We start from the raw sequence: 20,894 nt of genomic DNA, 5'->3' as shown, positions 1-20,894 counted from the left end.
CATTCCTCTATCTCTGACACTGGCCTCTCTTCCTCCATCTTTTTATGGTTGTGTAAATCCCACCCTCCTTTGTCTGCTAGTACTCGTTGACGTCGCTCTCACTCTGCACTCCCACAGTCTCTGATTCATTCTTTCTTTGCTGCATTTTTGCACTGTATGTTCTCTTGCTGCCTCCCTTTCCTTCTTTCGTCCTCCATCTTTCTCTTTTACCTCACTGTTCTGACCGTCTCTCAGAGGTTCGCTTTCATTCTGTCTCCCCATCTCTCCTCTCCTCTCTCTCACCCAGCCTCTTCAGATTACTGGAGATTGATTACCCACGGTTACTCCTGGTAAGGATCTGGGCGGTCACTGGTTCTCCACCGGGACCACTGTCACAGCTATAAATCTGTCTGAGTACAGTGAGCCCTGACATTGCGTGTATGTGTGTGTTGTGAGTACAAATGGATTTGTGAGACAGGTATATAGATTGTGTGTTCTTTATACACTCCTGAGGACCAAACACAATCATGGTGAGAGAAAAAAATGGGGAAAGTTACTGAAAGTGAAGCCATTTGCCATTCTTCACTTCTTAAAGGGGGCATTTTGAGGTTAGGACACTTGGGTTTTTCTTTGGTCTGAGGTTGGATGGTGTGTGAGGGTGTGTGTGAGAGAGACGGTGAATGTGTCAGAGAGGCCTTGAGAGACATAGATGTGTATGAATAGCAGCTTCAGTGACTGAACCGGCGGATTCATACTGTTTAGAACACTCAGCTTTGTCCTTCCATTACGACACCGCATAATTCAGTTCCCAAGCTGGGTTTAGACTCTGCTGCACACCTCGTTGATTCACTCTGCACCCACAAACATAGACCAAGGTGTGCGTGTCCACGTCGAGGAACAGACGAACTCACATTAGCATAAACATGTCGCATTTTAGTAGGGCCGTGTCGAACAGTTCAAAGCCTGGAAGCTTCATTCGTAGCATTGACATCTGAATTCTATGCAGCTCTTTTGAACGTTCTGCACAGCTGCAGATTAAGATTAGGTTACAGTAAGATTATTAGTATCATGCTATTTGTTATATTCCATTCCAGTGGTAGCTGACTTGCAGTAAAGCCCAAAAAATCTAAATTTATTGAAAAAGAGATGCAATATATGTTGGCCTTTCAGATATGTTTTCACGGCAGTCAAACATTTCCATACATTTATATAATCACAATGACAAAAATCTATTTTGGCTCTAACATTATCATAGTAAATTACATAAGCCTAAATATTAAAAAAAAGTAACACTGTATCTCCATTCGCTTGGCACGCCATCAAAAAGTTATCGCTTTCACGGCGAAGACTGTCAAAAGATGTCGAACAAATCGCCAGTGTGGAGGCATTTTTTTTATGCCTTTATTGGATTAGCCTGCTGCCTACGAGCATTTAGGTTGATGAAACTGACAAGCTATATTCATTAAATAAAGTTGATTTAATAAAAGAAAAAAAGAACTTATTTAATCCGATGAATCACTTTATTCAAACTGAGGATTTTGTTTGTGGATTTCTTTTTATGGTGATGACATCATAAAATTCCTGGCAGGCAGTCAGTCAGCTTCAGTCAAAAACCTGAACAGAAATTTGAACAAATTTACCTTAAATTTGAATAACTAATGAACAAAAAACACTCAAATGTGTCTTTGTGCAAGCGAGAACAAACGCAGCCAAAACACAAATGCTCTGGAAAAAGGAGACACACGCGCAGTGAGTGGGTTTGTGGGTAACAGCGGGGTGGTTGATTCTTCCTCTGTTGGAGGCAGGAGATAACAAGCCGACCATATTTAAGACATCTGGAGAACAGAAGAGGTGGCTCACGGGGGGAAAGAGAGAGAGAGATGAAGATAAAGAGACAGAGGGAAAAAAAGAAAGACAGGAAATAAAAAAAGAAAGATGGTCTCCCGTCCATAGTGTCAGGCGAAGGGGTGGTGAGGCTGACGCAGAGAGCGAGCCGGAGAGAGGATGTACCCTGTGGTTAGGGCTTTACAACAAGCAGAGAGAGGCAAAGGGAAGCACACATGCGCACACACACACACAACCTTTCTCATTTCTGCAGGGTGCGGCAGAAGCTGTTTGGAGCCATCAGCCTCTGCATGGTAGCATGACCTATTTCAAAACAATACTCCCCTCGCTGGTGATGGCTAAGCATCCCTCTCTCCCTCTTTCTCAAGCTATCTCACACATTCTCGTTCCATGTCTCGCTGTATCTCCCTGCATGCCCCTATCTCGTGCTGCAACTTTCCTTTTCGATTCTCACCCCTCCCTCGCTTTGCGTTTCTCCTCCTCTGCCCCCCCCCCCTTTCCTCTGCCCGCCACGACTCAGAGCCATGTTGAGTATTCAGAGGAGAGGAGGACAGCACATGAGCAATGGGGAGGGTGTTAAGACGAGGAAGTGAGTACAAATATAAGAATAGGAGCATATTTGAAGAGGATGGGCTAAAGGGCGAAACAAAAATACATGGGTGGGAGAGATGAGCAAGTGACAATGAGCAGGTGAGGACAGAAGTCTGCATTTGTCATAGCTAGAGAGTATAGAAAGACAGTTAGGTCTCCATGTTGCATACGGTGTGCGTCATACAGGCGTCACCTCTCTAGTCCGCTCGACTGAACAAGGGAGAGGCAAGTAGATGCCGTTTCAACTCCTCAAAGGTCGCTTATCGGATCGTAAACACACAGCAGTCACAAGAAAATTGTACATCTGACAAGAGCAGGGACCTGAAAAAGGATCTTGAAAACAGGCAAAGGCCAAGCTGAGCATCAAAATTCGTTCTTGACCCTGTAAACAGCAGTTTGACTGGGGGGAAAAAAAAAGAAATCTTTAGCGAAGGTCAGTTTAGTAGCTTTTTTTTTAGAGCTTTCAAACCACTTCACTGTGCACTGACCACAAACCAGGCAACATCTTCAGGTCTCTGCCAGTGCACTCTAAAGACTGCACTCTGGGTACTCTCCATAGATTGTTTAAGTAGTGGACGGAGCTGCCAGGTCTGATGCAGGAAGTGCCTTAAACCTGCATTTTTTTTTTTCTAATGGCCCAACACTGGCTTAAGTAAGCTTATTAGAAAATGACCCTACTTCTCATTTGATTTACTACCTTAATAAACTGTTTCCTAATTAGTTTAATGTCTAAATGGCTTATTTCAAGTCCTTTTCAACACAACGTGATGTTCAAGATGGTGATGGTGATAATGCCAAACTCAAGCCCTCAAAACAGTATCAAACAAACCAACGAGTGACGTCACGGCGGGTTTACACTGCAGCCAGTGGAGATATTGTATCAAACTGTGACAATGGGTTGAAATCTCTGGAAAAAAGCCAGAGAGTTGAGCCTAAGTTTAGGTTAAAACACTCCCATGGAGATGCTTCCTACCACAGCGACCCTGAACAGAAGCACCGAAGCAGAACCTGGTGGAAGATCCAAGCAGTCGTACAATCGACAGCCCCATCACAAGCCCCATTAACAAATGAACAGCTGCCGCAAGCACATTTTAAACATTTCAGAGTAAGCACTGGTCACAAACGGTGCCAAAAAAACAATACAGATGAGAAAGTGGCCTCATGAACATCTGATCTTAGAGGGATTATCAGAGGTTGTGTGGCAGTATAGTGAAGTGTTTGTACACAAATGAATGCAGCCGTTTTAAAACTATTATATTAGATAAACTTCTTATACCACTGACAATACTGGACAATGATTAGGCTGAGCATGATGGCCATTTGATGACAAAGGTAATCACAATGCAAGTCATGTTGTCATCTAACCTCCAACTAACTTCACTGTAGCCCCTTCACGTTCCCCCCCGTCGGAACCCAAACCTATGCCCTTGGTAGAGCTCTCCTCATTAAAGCCCCATCAGCGAGTCACATCATTACCTGTTTATTCCTCTCACTCTTCGCTCTCCTCCCTCTCTTCTGCTCTCTCTGTTAGCCAGCCAGCTGCCACACACTCCAGAGGATATTCCAATTAGAAGCAACATACACAGACATACAAATGCGCACTGGTGGATATTCCAATTAAATACAACACACAAGACAAACACACTCAAAACCAAATACACAAGAAGGTGCTGGTGGACATTCTAATTAGCTGAACAAACATGGCACGGACGCCACTCGGCCCGACCAGTGAGAAAGGATGCTTCACAAACTCACACACAAACGCACGTAGGTAAACACTAATATACGTGTTTTATGCCTTACAAACACACACAATGACTTCTGAAGCCACACTTATATGCATAAGCACATACTGAAGGAGCAATGATGGCTGGACTGAAGCCTCAGTCTGGGGGAAGTGAAGAAATAGTAGTTACCTGCATGTAACTCCAGTTCTATGAGTACATGCGTAGCCTTTCAGTTGTCTGTGCAAGTAGGTTATTACAACCTGTATTTATGTTTGTTAGGTGGTGACCTCTAGTGGTTGTAGTAATTATGATGAACGGGGAAAAGAGGAAGTCAGGTGACGTGTTATGAGCAAGACAGTCTGTGTATGGAGGGGCTGTGAAACCAAAAGTCAACATCGACTTCTTTCTAAGTTAAATGATGTAAGTCATGTCACGTATGTAACAGTAATGTACTTCTAATCTAAACCATGATCTTCTACTAAACCTAACCACATAGTCTTGGTGCCTAAAGCTAAGCAAACTACGACTGTTTCCCAATAACATGTCGGCGAAGGTCCGGAACGCCTGTTGCTAGCAGTTAATGTTGCCTGCATCATTAACTGCTCCACAACTCCGGCTTGTTGAGGCTTCCCAAAAACCATGAGCGCAAGCAAACAGAAAAACACTATGAAGCATCCAGCAAGAGTATGACTTCCCTGATGTGTGATTAGAAGGGATCACTTTGATGTCGGCTTTTTTGCCATGCGACGGAGGCAGGCACCCGCCTTGAAAGGAAAATGGGCTGAGGCGCGAGGAGAGGGAGAAATGAAAATTGCCCGACTGACACGCCAAAACAGGGGCAGACTTATGTAGAAGAGGACGACACAGTTGGGCAGAATATTGATGCTGGAGATTGCTTATATGGACTCACATGCACTGTCAAGGACACTCAGCTTTGGTGCAGTGAATCGATTTAATTCTTCCCTAAACATCTTTGGATTTGTATCTCGACAGTGTATGTGTGTGTTTACAGGCATATTATATCATACTTGAAAGCTGTGACTGAGACAGTGCTATCTTCTCCTCACCACCATGCCGACATGTCTCTTTGCTGCTCATCTATCTGCTGTAGGTGCACATTTAAAGCATACAAAGGTTTAGGACTGTGATGTACAACCTGTGGCATCTGCAATCAAAGGCCTGCCTTGAATCTCAATGAGTGTATGAAGTCTTTTATTGTTAAAACTGGATCGTCGTACGATCAAGAAATGAAATCAATAGACGACTGCTGCTTCAGCTCAGGTAAACACAATGGTTTACTATGTGTGTACTGCATTGTTATGGATCAGACATGCTGTTTGAGTCACGATCTGATTCTACATTGATAAGGCAAAAGGATACCTCTTAGAGGCTGTCACACAATCAGTCCATCGCTTTAGCGGTTCCCCTCTAAGATCATCCTATTTGGAGGATTTCTAAATGCCTGAGGAGGTGAAAACATCCAGCGTCTTACAAATCAAGTTTTTTTTCTTGCTTTTCCATTTAATTATGTTGTGATCCCTAAAAAATATCTTCAGGGTTTGTAAAGTAAAATTCAAGCACTTTCAAGGTATCAAAACAAAAAAATAGCCAGATTCTTGAAGCCTTTATAATCACATGTAAATTGTTAGTATAAAAGCAACTGTGTGTAATAAAGTTTAGAGAATTCCTTTACATCCACAGCGATTCATGTATATTACCACTTTGTTTATTTCCTGGGGTTAAGCGGTGCGATCATTGTGCCACCTACCACCACACCAAATTCTGCTCTCAAATTGAACACTTTAAAGCTACTTTGAATATTCATTTGCTTGCTTTCCCAAATATTTATCAGTTTCCTTTAGAAACCAACATGAATTGCTCTTCCTGTAATAAATTAGGTTCACTGCACAGCATTTAAAAAGAAAATACGCCACTTTCAAAGCTGGCTTGCCTGTTACTCCCATTACTTCCTTCTTCCATAACGGTGATGATGAACACTGTGAGCAAATGTCAGGTGTTGAGTTTTCATTAAAACAATATTATGACTGGCATGTATGCTGCATGCCAAATTAGTCAGAGCACACAAGGCCAAACTGCCTCTCAGGTTACCATATGATCGGTTGCTGACAGGAGAAGAAGCCTTTAAAAGCCTATTTTTTAAACAGAGTCCGGTGCAGCGCCCAGTCTACATGAAATACCCTGGGGATACATTAAATCACTAAATCTCACACTTTATGGAGAAGTATGAGGGCAGAATCACCGATCAGTATTCTCTAGTCTAGCTAGAGCTAAAAACAGCGAATCCATCAGTATGTGAGCATGTTGTTCACCGCCGAGCCTGTTTGTAATCGGTACCAACGGCAATATCTTCACTTCACCTGTCTCCCCTGCTCCGCTCCTTCTGTGGAAGGGCTGCATCCTCGTTGGAACAGGAGAGCAGAGGATATTAATGATTGTGCAGCACCGATGCCACTGCAGAATGAATATGGGGGGGAAATATTGGTAGTGGCGCTCTCATCACTAAAGAGTTTCCCGGGCAACGACGCAGAGGTTGACTCATGTTTCGAAGAAGCACCAAGCAGAGGCCCCCGCAAAAACACAAATCATTCATTTCCGAATTAATGGGCCTCTCGTGTTATTTTTGGCATTAAAAATTAGATGTTTTTTTGTTTGTTTGTTTGTTTGGTTTTTTTTGGCCTGGCAGTGGCACCTGTTCTATACAACTGTCGAGGACATGCTGCACATGCAGATAATGCACTGAGCATCCATAATAATCATTCATTAGGTAAGGCCTGAATCGAAAGGTCACCCCCACACACACACACACACACACACACACACACACACACACACACACACACACACACACACACCACTTGTAAAAGTTACATCTTACTCACATCATACAGCCATCAATAATTGACTAAAGGTAGCTCTACAGTACAACCCTCTAAAAGCCTGGACCAAGGCATGGATCCAGTCAATCAGCCAGACAGAAAATCCTCTTGTACTCACGGGGGATTGTCAGGAGATTTTTGGACTCAAAGCCATTAGTATAGCTGCAATTGAAACACATATCTACCTCTCAGTGCCAAGAGATGCAGTTTTGATCTCCAAAAAGTTGTCAGGGGAGGAGACGGAAAGCAGACTTTTTTTTGCCGTATAGCAACGCATGCAAATTTATGACTCAAAAAGGTGATTCCAAAACTTAATAATGCTGCAAAATGGTCTCAGGAGAGCTTAGTCATGCTCGCAGAAAGCCTTTAAACCACACCATCACCACCCACTTGTCAGTAAATTGTTATCTTTAAAAAGATATTTCGCACAAATATACATTAGTATCACACAAGATACACAGACACACACACAGACCTGTGAAACACACAAATGCACCCTCTAGTCATATTTCCTGTAGACGATGGTGTCTCAAAGAAAAACTGCTCTAAATCCCAAACACGTCATATGCCGGGTAATCCAACAGATAGACAAGCAGACCAGCAGAGACACACGGTGGTCTCATCCTTTCTGCAGAAATCTTAAAAATGATGAGGATGAAGTTCAGACATCTGCAATACACTCGTAACTCTCTGCAGACTTAAAAACAGCAGATTAAGTATGCAGGTCAGGTATGCAGTGTAGGATTGACACGCACACACATAGAAAACATACTCACACTTACCCTCTCTGCAGACTGTGACGTGCCAAAGAAGATGGGTATGAACGCCAGCCAGATGATGCAGGTGGTGTACATGGTAAATCCGATGGGCTTGGCCTCGTTGAAGGTTTCAGGCACGCCCCGCGTCTTGATGGCGTAGACCGTGCACGTCACCATCAGCAGGATGGAGTAACCCAGGGAGCAGATGAGGGACAGGTCCGAGATGTCGCACTTGAGTACGCCGCGCGCCGCGATGGGGTCCTGGGTCCGCTGCTCGCCGTAGTCCACGACCGTGTGGGGAGGGTCCACCGCGAACCAGACGAAGACCCCCAGCAGCTGAACGGAGATGAGTGAGAAGGTGATGACGAGCTGGGAGGCAGGGGAGATGAACCTGGGAAGGAGGTAAAAAGAGGTGGTGCAGCAAGGGAGGAATGTTTTGACCATATTTATGCATGATGCAAACATTGACCATCAAACAGAAAACAAGGCTGTTTTTCATAGTATCTAAAAGGTCAGTGTGAGTTTTCTCCTCAACAGTAGCGATGCATTAAATTCCTAGACATGCAGCCATATACAGTACACCACAAACTCACACTAAGAGTCAGAAGGACATCAAGGAAAAGATAAAAGGGCAAGGAAGAGGGCTAGTGAGGAGCAGCTGTAATGACTGGATAGATGAGATGTGATGATTAACCAGGATGGCAGGGAGATAAAAATGGGGGCAAATAATACCCCAAAACCAAAAGCTAGATTCTCACTCACACCCTTAGAGGAGAAACAAGTTGCTCCTTCAAGCTCCTAGGTTGAAAGGAAGCTCAGTGCCTGACAACCTGGAGGCACGACACACACTACAACCTGAAAGAGCCTCAAACCAGGAACTGCCTCATTCTGCATCTCATCTCATCGTATCCTTCCCTCAATTTTGTTCCAGTTTGTGTTCAATGCATTGACCGCAGTTTGCAAAATAATAACGGCCGAATCATTTGTCCAGTCTTTCCTGGAAAATGAGAAATTCGGAAATCCTAATTATCATAAAATAGCTGTACAACAACACTGACGCTTACAGCTGGACGCTGCTGAAGGAGAAACAGATGACCATCTGGGTAGCAGGGACATGAACCTGCGCACTATTTAATACTGCATTAACATTTTAGCCACTTAGCTGATGCTCTCTCTCCCAGAGTCACTCACACGGAGTGCAAACAGTACAATAGGTGAGTGTGAGTTCATGACTCTCATAAATAATGGATGAAAAATAAATGATGAATAATGATTGCAAGCAGCTCAGTAAGGAAGAAGTGGAGGTTAGCTCTTAATGTGAGTACACACTTCGAGCGACCTTCAGTGCCACTACACGCATCAAAATATATGTGGACTGAAAACACAGAGGGCGAGCAGGGAGTGTGTGCGATGACAGACGGGTGCGGTCTTCACCTGGGCGCCGTTACAGACTTCTTCCCTTGTTCAAAGATGCGGTGGATCCTGTTGGTCTTTGTGAGCAGCGCGGCATAGCTGAAACACATCCCCAAGCCCAGGAAAATCCTCCTGAATGAGCACACTCCGATGTCCGGCGTTGCGATCATCAGGAACGTGATGGCGTAGCACAGGAAGATTCCCGTCAGCAGCACGTAGCTCATCTCCCGCCCTGACGCTCGCACGATGGGCGTGTCGTTGTAGCGGACGAAGGTGACGATGACGAACGAGGTGGCGATGATCCCCAGCATGGAGATGAAGACTGGGAAGACGGCCCAAGGGGAGTGCCACTCCAGCTTGATGATCGGGATGGGAATGCAGCCGGTGCGGTTGGCATCGGGTCGCATCTCATATGGACACAGCTCACAGGTGAACTCCGACGCCTGTGGAGAGACAGTTTTGAGAATGCATGGTCAAGACTGGCAGAGCTGGCGCAGAAACATGGTGGCCGGTGCCTGCTCAGCCCTGTGAGAGCTGACAGATCGGAGCAGCTTTTTGGGAAGGAGGCCTGGGGCACTGAAATGGAGCGTTTCATCCAGAGGGTGAATAGAGGTGCTGCTATAATGGACAGTAAGAAAAAACGAACATGGAAACGTTTTCAAACAGACACTAAAAATAAAAGCATGAGCCTGAAAATGAGCATTTTTTACATAATATGACCATTAACATTTGTCTTTGCTCATAGTTGATGGTGGACCGTTAAGCCAAATATGGATCAAGCTAATTTCTTCCTTGCTCACAAAATCCATTTGAGATTCTAAACTATGAACCGCAATGGCCGCATGTGGAGCGATGCTGAAGCTAATTTTTAGTAAAGAGGAGTTGTCAATTTTCTTGATTAGTGCTTTGGGCCTCAGACTTTTTCAATAGGCACACAAATGATTAATTATGCTTTTGGGAACACAGCAGTCTTTCGGCTGTTTGGAAAATTTCTGAACATGCTGAGACAGATGGAGTCGACAGAAATAAGAGCCGGATACGGAATGAGGAGTCAAGTCTAATCTAGCTAGGGGCAGGTAAAGGCAAATCAGACACCAAAGCTGAATCAGTTGAGTTTAAAATCCCAACTCAGAAAGGAAGTGTTATAAATCTGTATACAGCTCGCACATTTAAGCAAATATACTATAAATCCTCAGTGTTTATCAAGCCGCTGAGGCTGAGTTACTGTATGTTGTCCACTTCTGGAGACTGACTGTCAAAATGAGAAAAAAAAAACACAGATTTTACACATTTCTGTACACTTGCTCTTTAGTTCACTGACTTGTTTTTGTCATGCTGCTATACTATTTTCCATTTTAACAAATTCCCAAATCTATAATAAATGGGTCAACAGATTATGGATTTTACAGCAAATGCGTGTATCTACAAAATGAGTATTGATTGCTTGCTCTGACAAGCGTCGCCTGCTGCTGCTATGGCTGATATTTTCTTTTTTCCTTTATTGCTTCCTGAACGAGGGAACTCTTTTCACATATACTCGCTCATGGGTTTTTCAAATTTAATAAGCTGGATGACAGGCTGCCAAATTTACCCCGACCGTGTTATAATTAGTATGGGGAATGTATTTTTATAATGTGTGTTCAGACCCTTTTCCCTCACCTCAAATTATGTCCTTCCATTTACTATAATAGCATCTTTAGGTCTGTCAGAAAGCACATGCATGCAGAGGCTAACATATTTCTAATGTCCAAGGACTGTTATTGAAAATACATCGTGTAGTTGATGCATTGTTAAAGCTGTCCAACAAATGGGACTGATTGTGGTAATAAGTGTTATGCAGGTGCATGAGGTTCAACCATGGTTAGATATTTGGTCTAAATCGACATTTATACTACATTTTCATTGATAGAGGATCCAAGTAAACAGGTTAGGCTAAAAGCTTCTGAAGGCTTTCACAACAATCAAGGGAATCTACAAGTTCAGGAAATCCCTTTTCTCTGTGTGACTTTATACAAACAAGATGGACAAAAGATGGACTGCTTGCCTTGAAGCAAAAATTCAAGAACTATTTTTTGTATGAGTCTGCCCATACAAAAACCAGGGTGTATCACCCTGGATGATGACTTGCTTGGTTATCTGTATTCAGAAAGACAGTTTTAACAGTATGTGTCTTGTAACTATTCACTAAATCATCCATGATTCAACAACAGAAAGTGAATTATATTTAGGTGTATTCTGCAACCTGTGAATCACCATGGTACTTTTAGCATTATGTGCTAGCTACATGCAAAGAGCTACACTTGACGGGCTGTGAGGGGAAGCTCTTTTTTTTTTTTTGCAGTTCTTGCAATACAATCAGAACCAGCACAGCAGAGAGATATGGGACCAGCAGTGGGGGCCCAAAGGTGTCTTCCAATGAGGTAACAGCAATCACTGGTGGCCTGTATTTCTGCAGGGATCTACCTGATAATGGTATCCCTCGCAGCGCTCACAGTGCCAGCAACATGGCACACCTTTGACCACTTTCTTCCTTTCGCCCGCACGGCATGGGATGCTGCATACAGAGGGAGGGAGAGACGGGTCACCTGTCTTCCACCGCATGGCCTCGACCTAGAAGAGGAGGAGAGGAGAGGAGAGGAGAGGAGAGGAGAGGAGAGGAGAGGAGAGGAGAGGAGAGGAGAGGAGAGGAGAGGAGAGATATTTGGAAAAAGGTATGAGATCTGCTGCATATGGCTAATGTAGATTTTATTTGCTTTTCTCTTACAGAACCAACAGGAAATCACTCAGGTGTTTGGATGACAAAATAAAACATCCCCACTTCTCGCAGGACATCATGCGACACAAAGATTGGCAGCCATCTGCTGAAGTTGACATTACTTTGTGTTAACAGTCCTTAGTTTTCCCTTGTACCTGCAGAAAGCGTGCCTTCAGGGCAACTTGGAGAGCAATTAGCACAGGCAGACCCTGTGATCATTTTCCTGAGTGCTGTTGGGCACAAAACTAACACCAGCTAGTCTGGAAGCTAGCAATCAGACCATAATCAGATCTGGCACAAACATGCCATCTGTATTTCCTTCTGCGTGTGTGTGTGAGCGGGTGTGCGTGAGCGTGTGTGTGCATATGTTCTTCCATGTGTGCATTTTGTTGTTTTTTTGTGCCTGTGTCAGGCTGGCATTATCCTGAATCCCCAAGCTTTCCGTATGTCTGGTATGTGTGATTTTGGATGCGTGCGTTTTTAATTTGTCGTTATGTGCGCGAGTGTTTGTAACTCCATCATTATCCCGAGTCCCCGAGGTTCAACCACTGCCGAGGGTGCGGAGTAAAATGGAGCATTACTGTTTTAAACAGGCGCACAGTGTAGCAGAGCAACAAAAACTAGTTAGGAGCAAAAACCCATCAGAGACCGAGAAAATGGACTTGATTTCATCATCGACACACATATAGAAACACACATACTTACGGCGTTTAAACACCAATACTGGGTAACCGGCTGCTCGCAACTTAGTGCTGCAGATTCTCCTGTCAGGAGAAATATTCTAACAATAGAACAAGTGTACTCTGTGTGTGTGTGTGTGTGTGTGTGTGTGTGTGTGTGTGTGTGTGTGTGTGTGTGTGTGTGTGTGTGTGTGTGTGTGTGTGTGTGCGTGTGTGTGCAGGAGACTACGTTAACACTGTGTAAAACTTTTGAAACTGTTTGCGTTGAGTGCTGTTTTTTCCTGTTTATTCAGTATTTTACTCATTACTTATTCATAGCCTTAACAGTTCGAGCAGAAGTTTCACAAACACACAGACACACAACTTATTTGGTTCCATAATCATAAATTATGCAAAACTGAAAACAATAAAGCCTCGGTCGTGAACCTCTCTTCCATTAATTACCTAAATGACACAGTAATAGCTGTAATTGGATTCTGCTGTAATTGTAAACATTAGCTAAGCTGTGCATATGTGCCCACGCACTGTATGTCCAACCTCACGCTTACCATGAAACTCACTGTCTTGACTTGCACAAAGCGGTCTCCTTGTTTTACTGATGAGCATTCGAACAGTTTGTTGATCATGAAAACTTTCACCTGCTGCCATCACGACATCAGGCACTGTGCCACCAGACCCGACTGGATTGTTCAACAAATCACAAACATCTGTTAATTTGTCAAATGTCAAAGTGTCCAATCATGTGTGCCTTAACTATGTGCTGTCCTGTGTGTTGCTGTAGTAGATCTCTCTCTCTCTCTCTCTCTCTCAGTCAGCCAGGCCGTCCATCAGGCAGAAAGCACTTTGTGTCTATTAGTCTTCTCATCTGTCATCTGGCCTTTCTAATGAAGTCCTGGGTGGATTTAGAACACAAAACACTCCAGCATGCTCAGGGAGTTTGTGTGCATGGTGTGTGTGTGTGTGTGTGTGTGTGTGTGTGTGTGTGTGTGTGTGTGTTGTGTGTCAGTGAGTGAGAAACTGAGACAATGGGATTCCAGTTTGCCTGTGCTTTAAATTATGGATTTTTGTGAACATGCGCGCTCCAGCTCTCGATGCCAGCGTTTGCAGGTTTCATATATTGCGTGAGTGATCTTATGTAGGAGAACAAGAGAAGATCCAGATTCTTGTTTAAAAAAAAAAAAAAAAAAAAAAAAAGAGAAATATATTTTTTGTCTATTGAGCAGAAGTAAGTGGAGAAAGAAGGAAGGCTCAACAAGCAGTGAGCTGGAAACTCATGAGTAATGATATAAGCCTTGTTTGGCACTTTCGCTGTTTGGATTATAATTTATTGCATTTCCTCAGAGTGGTGTGAGCAGGAAATTAATGGAAGTTAAAAAAATGTGGACAGTGATCCTCCAAGCTCTCACACACACACATTCAGGCAACCAGATGGCTGATTTCCATCACTTTTAGTTGGATATCTTTGCGTTTACTCTCACTCGTTTTCATTTGGACCTCCGTGTGCCACTGCTAATTTCACTTGTTGCTATATGAGTCAGCAATTCCCATGAGAGCTTAGCATGTATGTGAGCGTGCATGTCTGAAGTCTCACTTTAAGGTGTAGCTTGTTGGTCCAGGAGCCAATGACTCTGTACTCTGCAGTAGACCTGTTGGTGATCTGGTACTGGAAGATATCGTATCTTCCTGGAGCGTCTCCGTTCTCGTTGAAAACCACTGGCGTGCCGGCACTTCCTGGAACAAAGGCGGCAGATGTTGGACAAAGGGTCAACTCAGTCATTTCATGTGACACTATTACATTTTGATCTGTGCTCGAATGGCTCCTTTCTTTACTGATCAATAGAGGAATGACCACAACTCCCTTAAAGGGAAAAAAAAAGTTCGATAATATTTGGTAGCCATATCTTTATTATGTATCCTCTTGGAGCTGAGTCTCCTTAGAATAAACAAAGACGTTAAAAGTCAGAATGATTATTGTCTGTACACTGCTCAAAGGACACAAAGACATTATGCAAATGAGAGAATTGTACTTGCTATAATTTCCACATTATGAATTTATGCTTATCAATATACTGTAATATTTAATATCTATGTGGAAAATAACACATTATGCCTCTGCAGAGGACTAAATAGACAACTTACATACATGAAGTACATGTAAATTTTATAAGGGAATACTTCCTCAGGCAGTGTGTTTAGGAGGCGTGATAGCAAAGGCACTGTCACCTTTAGACTTTAATCTAGACTGCATTTTACTTGCATGAGTGTGTGCGTGTGCACGCGCTACAGAGTGGTGTGATTGAATATGCGCACGCATGGATAAGTTTATGTGTCCTCTATGGTTCAGTTTTCTCACCGCCAATAAGGCTTAACACAAACCTTTTATCCCTCTCCCTCTCAGTCTTACTCTTCTCTCGTCTTTTGTGTCGCAATACAATCAAATCAAATTGCTGAATCTGGCGTAGCATAAAGGAAATCCAATTACGGTGTGCATGTGGAGAAAGCACTGCATTATGGAAATTCCCCCTGCGTACTATAAGTCATTGATACGGCGGAGTGATGCTGAGGATACATAAAAACAGTTACCTGTTTAAAGTAAACCAACAGAGAAAGAGTGTGAAGATGTAGACTGGAAATTGACTAAGAGAATGAAAACAGAAACAGATGACGGAGTGTGTCCGACAGAGAGACAGAGACAGAAAATACCAACACAAATATATTGAAAGCAAAGGCAAAAAACAGAAACTGAAAAGGAGAAAGACACTTAAAAGGAGTAGAAGAGAGTTCACACTAGACCAGAGAGAAAAAAACTAATCAGACGGAGAGAGAGGAGAAAAGAGAGAACGTCAAGAGACAGAGAGGCAGAGGCTTCATCATGAGCATAAGTCAAGAGAGATATACATATAATGGGTGAAAGAGCGAGGATAAGAAAGAATCTCATTGAGAGAGAGAGTGAGGAAGACGACTGGAGGACGACTGAATCGATGGAGAGACAAAGCAGAGCTTTCAGTGTCTCATTGTTACAGAGTTATGAATGAGGTCCATTTCTGTGAGAACCGCTACATGTTCAACTGTACCACACACACACACACACACACACACACACACACACACACACACACACACACACACACACACACACACACACACACACACACACACACACACACACACACACATTCACCAAACTAACTCAAATACCTTTGCAAACATCAAGATTCACCATAGGTACCTTCCCAAACACACCTGCCCTATCAACCAATCAGGACACAAAGAAAAATATTTAACAATGCCTTTGTAGCCACGTAGCAACAAATAGAATATATTTGCATCCCTGATAGCTCTCCCCCTCCCCTCCCGCTATCCCCATTCCTCTTTCTCCTTCTTGTCTTCTGGACATCCACATTTTTTTTCATCGTTTCTCCATTTTCCCTCATTTTGTGCGAAATGAGCGCACATCAAACGCAAATGGGTTTTTTTTTCTGTTCACCTCATGCCAGTGAGAAGAGAAGTAGCCACAGGAGATATTCATGTCCATCAGACTGAAAGCTACAGCCACCAAATCTGCTTTCCTTCCTCCTTCTCATCTTCCCCTCTGCTTTCATTCGCTGCACTGCCCATTTGATTTTGGCCCTTTGGCCTGCTTTTTTATCATCATCTCTTCTTTTACCTCTTTGTTCCTCTTTTCTTTCTTGCCTTCCTCTTCCCATCATGACATCTCCCAACTCCCACTTTTTATTTCCCACTTATCTGCTTCTGTCCTCTGTTTATTTTACTTGATCACAACTATATGCCGGGCTCACCAGCAACGGCCCTGCCTAGATTGACTGCTTTATTTGAGCTACTTGATTGGCCAGTCCGTAGCTGACACCAAAAACAGAAAAGCTTGATTTCTCACCCAGTGATGAGCGTGTCATCTTTTCCTCACCACTCTCCGATTGGCTGACTTTCTTCTAATTGTCCTTTTCACACCAATCATGCCTCTTTAGACCTAGTTAGGTGCGCAGCAACTAAAACAGCTGTACGGCGCACCGACATGCTGGCAGGTACTTTAAATCATGCAGAGCAGAGGCAGACTGTTTTCTCTGAAAGCAGTGGCTGCCTTGAGAAGAAAAAGATTATTCCATCTCATAGTGTTTGTACCATTTGTTGCCAATTTCTGAGTAAGGTGGATAAAGACAGAACTCTTTATAAGTAGCGGCAATTACTGCAAACACACATACAATAGGCAGAGCGAGAGTTGGCAGCATCTAGGCAATATGTTGGGAAAACAGGTAGTTGAAAACCCTTCATCAGTTCTGATTAACGTTTTGGCTTAAGAGATGCACACACAGGCTTACTGGTCTAATGAATTTCCATTTGAGTTTTGTTTTCTTTATTCAACACAACATTTCTAGCAAAAGGCTCATGTTGGCTGAGTATATGTGCAACATGGGCATGTGGAATTCTGCAGTTACTAAAAATGAAGATCAAATTAATAGAAAACAATTATGTACTTGTTTATTGTAAAACTTAAACGTAGCATTTAATCATACAGATTGTTTATCTGCTGGGTGAGTAAAAGACTATAAAAGTGGAAAAAGTCCAATCATTAAACCTGCCAATGTGTTAATGTACTCTGTGTGGGAGCGGTGACATATCAACATGTGGATTTTCACAACTTCCCGCTTGAGTTGGTCTGACCTTGGAAAACAAATGATTTGCCTGTCGCCCTGGCAACACACCTCCACCTCATCCTTTAGTGATACCTTTCATGTTCAGTTATTCAGCAGAAGATGCTGCACTGCAGAAATATGTTTCTGCTGTGACCTGAAAGTTAATGCTGCATTCATTCTTGAAAACACGTGATGTGATTGACGTGGTTGTCCAGCTTTACTCTACAAGTAAAGGTCCTGCATTCAACACCTTACTTAAATATGGAAGTATTGTAAGTAAGTACTCATTGCACATTCAAATGTATCATGTACGTCTTTGGATTAATATTAATGCTGCATCAATGTGTATCTTGAATTTAACAGCTGTAGATGTTTAAAGTTGGGCTCTTACCTACTTTACACTGTTGGGTAGTTTAATCTAAAGCTGTAAAATCATGATGTGTCTGTAGCGTCCTGTGAGAACCACATCTCGCTAAATAGCCAAAGCACTGTCCAGCTAATCCAGGAGTTTATTTAAGAAGTAGGAGAACGTTCAGAGCCCAAAAAGTAGCAGTTAATCCTTCAGTTTATCAGAAGAAACTCATTCAGAATCACCAAATTTGGAGATACATTGTCGATGATACATGGTCTTTGAAAAGTAACTAGTAACTAAAGCTGTCAGACGAATGCAGTGAATTTAAAAAGTACAATATTTGCCTCTGGGATGGAGTAGAAATATGAAGTTGTATAAAATTGGCATATTCAAATTTGTACTTCAGTACAGTACTGGAGTAAATCAGAAATGTAAATGTAGTTACATTCCACCACTGCTTCACAGGCTTTACTGTGCCTTCATCAGAACACACATATCTTTTATGTAATGCTGCTAATCCTGAATTCCTGAGCATCCTGTGATGCTAATTTCTTCTTTGCCTCATCTGCATTCCCTTTTGCATAACCTAGAGCAAGCTGGCAAGCTCCTAAATGACACAGAAAGCGCTGGAAAGGCCAGGGGGCAGATGCATGTTGACACAATGCATTGTTTCACCGGCGCTGATTTCGAGAAATAGCAATAAAGTCTGAGTTGAGCTTCTTATTTGTGGGAGGTTGGTTGCTCGGATGAGGCTGCTTGAGCGTGGTGAGAATGGCTGATGCTTGTAGTTGAAGGGGAGTGTGCATGTGTGTGTTTGTAAGCGCAAGCAAACATTTTCTTAGACCCACATCGCGGGTTCTCACTCAAACAGCATGGCGCCGTAGCGACACAAGCGAAAGCTCTGCTGAAGGGCCCTCGAGCAAGAGGCTGTTTCCCTGCCTGCCAGAGGCGCTGCTCTGTAGCTTCCCTGCAGAGTCGGCGCTTTCCCTTTGGGGATCAACTATTGGAAACACCAAAGAAACCTACAACTCTCTCAACTTTTCTCCAGATTTACAAGGGAAGCTCACAGGTCACGACCTTTTGCTTCATTAATGTAAAAGGATATCTACTAACGAATGAAAGATTTCACACAATGAAGCCAATGTGAATTTAAATTGAGCTGAAATGGACTTGCAGGCCGAGATAAACTCATGCACGGAGAATAAGAGTGAAATAAAAGTGAAATAGTAATATTGGCACAGGAAAGTAGATGAAGAATTGATTTGCTTTGCCACTGAGTTCAAATATATTCAATGTCAGTCACACCCATCTGGATCACACTAACCCAAGAGAGAGATGGAAGGAAGAAGAAAAAAAACAGAGCGAGAATATAAAAGAATAAAAGGCAGCAAGAACAGCAGAATCACCTTAACCCTTAGCCAGCTGTGCTGTCACAGAGAGGCAGCAGAGGAGGGGAAAAAACAAAAAAAAGATGGAAGAAAATGAGTGGAGAGTGAGCAGGGCTGCAGGAACAGCATCGAATCCCATCTATATGACAGAAAGATGCAGAGATACATGGATCAGCTTGAAGGCATAAGAAGAGAGGGAGAATGAGGGTGAACGAGAGAGAATACGTGCAAATATCACATAGCAAGGGGGCTGAAAAGACTTGTTTTTAGTTTGCCAGAAAGAGCAAAGACAGAGCAAAATTGGGAGAGATGGAGAGTGAAAAAAAAAGAGAAAGAAATAGAGAATGTGTGAGAACATCAATTAGCATAGGCCTTAAAATCTCCCCGGCTGACAGAGATAGAAACAGGCAGATGGAAGGAGAGGGACCGAGGGAGAACGAGAGCATATGAATAGCCTTAGACCTCTCCCTGTTACTGGAGCTGGAGACACAGCGAGATAAAAGAAGAGGGGGGGAGAAAAAAGAGGGACGGACAGAGAGAAAGAGAAAGGAGTAAGAGAGGAAGAAGCAGAAGGGCTGCTCAGAAGCCCTCAGCCTTGCCTGGTTCACTTTAGAAACACTGAGGGTGAATAGCAAGTCTTCATATCAGAGACTAAATGTTTATGACAGCGAGATGCAAACCCGACACTGCAGCAGGCATTAATAAAACATGCGTCTGCGTTCCCAGTTTTCGCCAACAGGCTCCCATCTGTGTGCCATGCATCGATAGCGCTAATAGGGGAGAGTGACAGAAACGGACAGTTAAAGAAGCACAAAAAGAGGATGAGAAATGACGGAAGGAAAGTAATAATGAAGCCTGAACTCGTCCCACCGAAACGCTGTCATTCGCGCAGAAGTCTGCAGTGGAGAAGGTAACAGAAGCTGAGAGGCTGGTTAGCTCCAGTCCTCATTGCTTATTTCTGGACTCTCTTCTCCTCTTCTGAATTTTCACATTTGGGTTTTTTGTTTTTTTGCAGTCTGTTTGCAGTCTTTTCCCAGCCAGCTTTCACCACTCGCTGTAAAACCATCCTTACGGCCAAACCTCCCCTCCATCCACAGCAGCTGCTTCTCCTTCCCCTCCTCTCCTGTTCAAAGCATCTTTTGCCTCTCCACCCCACCTCTCTCTTTACCTCCCAGCCTCACGTTATCCCACCGCTCTCTATCTCAAAAACTACACATTTTCCCCCTCTTTTCCTCTGCGCATTTCCAAAGTACTCATACTTTCCCTCCTCCACTCTTCCATGCATCCCTCCCTCTGAAATCACCCCTTCTCCTCTCAGCCTTTCTGTTATCACCACGCCTCGTTTGGGCAAGAAGATAGTTTGTCTGAGAGAAACAGAGCAGATGATAGAACGGGCAGAAGAAACAATGGATGTTTGAAAAAGACCCAGATGTAAATGGTTCTCACTGTGAATAAGAATGAAACACTTTGGCTAAACAGTGACAGTGAGATTAAGATGGGGAGACGGAGGGCCACAACAAAGGAAAGGCTGTCGAGACAAGAAAAAGAAACACCAACTTCGGCATAAAACCCACACATGCGCACAGCGCAAGAAAGCTTTGTATGGCAATCACCAGTAATTACAGAAAACTAATTTAAGGAGCCTCCATCTGTGTCATGATCGCCATTCACTGCAGTCCTGGAGAAAATGGGAAAGAGAGGGGTAAAAAGGAAAGTGATAAAAACAGGGAGAGGGCCGCTATTAAGCTGATCAAAAGAGACAAAACAGCCCGAACGTGGGCCTGGAAATACAATTTCGAGAGAATGAAAGCGAGGGAGAGGAGGAATAAACAAAGCGAGAAACAGGGAGTTGCATTA

At 43.3% G+C, this 20,894-nt stretch overlaps 1 protein-coding gene across 10 annotated transcripts in view; it reads right to left on the bottom strand.

Annotated features, from left to right (window-relative positions):
- Window positions 1-20,894, bottom strand: part of grm8a (glutamate receptor, metabotropic 8a) — a 541,588-nt gene that overhangs the window by 352,258 nt on the left and 168,436 nt on the right. For all 10 annotated transcript variants that reach the window (XR_011603508.1, XR_011603507.1, XM_070991750.1 and 7 more), the window contains 4 exons: window positions 14,237-14,376; window positions 11,674-11,820; window positions 9,232-9,653; window positions 7,822-8,188 (listed from right to left, as the gene is read on the bottom strand). Coding sequence is in view for 8 of the 10 variants with exons in the window: in XM_070991750.1 (XP_070847851.1) it covers window positions 7,822-8,188; window positions 9,232-9,653; window positions 11,674-11,820; window positions 14,237-14,376 (1,076 nt within the window). In the remaining 2 variants the exon portion in view is untranslated. The remainder of the gene's footprint in view (window positions 1-7,821; window positions 8,189-9,231; window positions 9,654-11,673; window positions 11,821-14,236; window positions 14,377-20,894) is intronic.

Source organism: Chaetodon trifascialis, chromosome 22 (assembly GCF_039877785.1).
Source record: "Chaetodon trifascialis isolate fChaTrf1 chromosome 22, fChaTrf1.hap1, whole genome shotgun sequence".
Taxonomy (NCBI): Eukaryota; Metazoa; Chordata; class Actinopteri; order Chaetodontiformes; family Chaetodontidae; genus Chaetodon; species Chaetodon trifascialis.
This window is presented reverse-complemented; position numbering and strand designations above follow the sequence as displayed.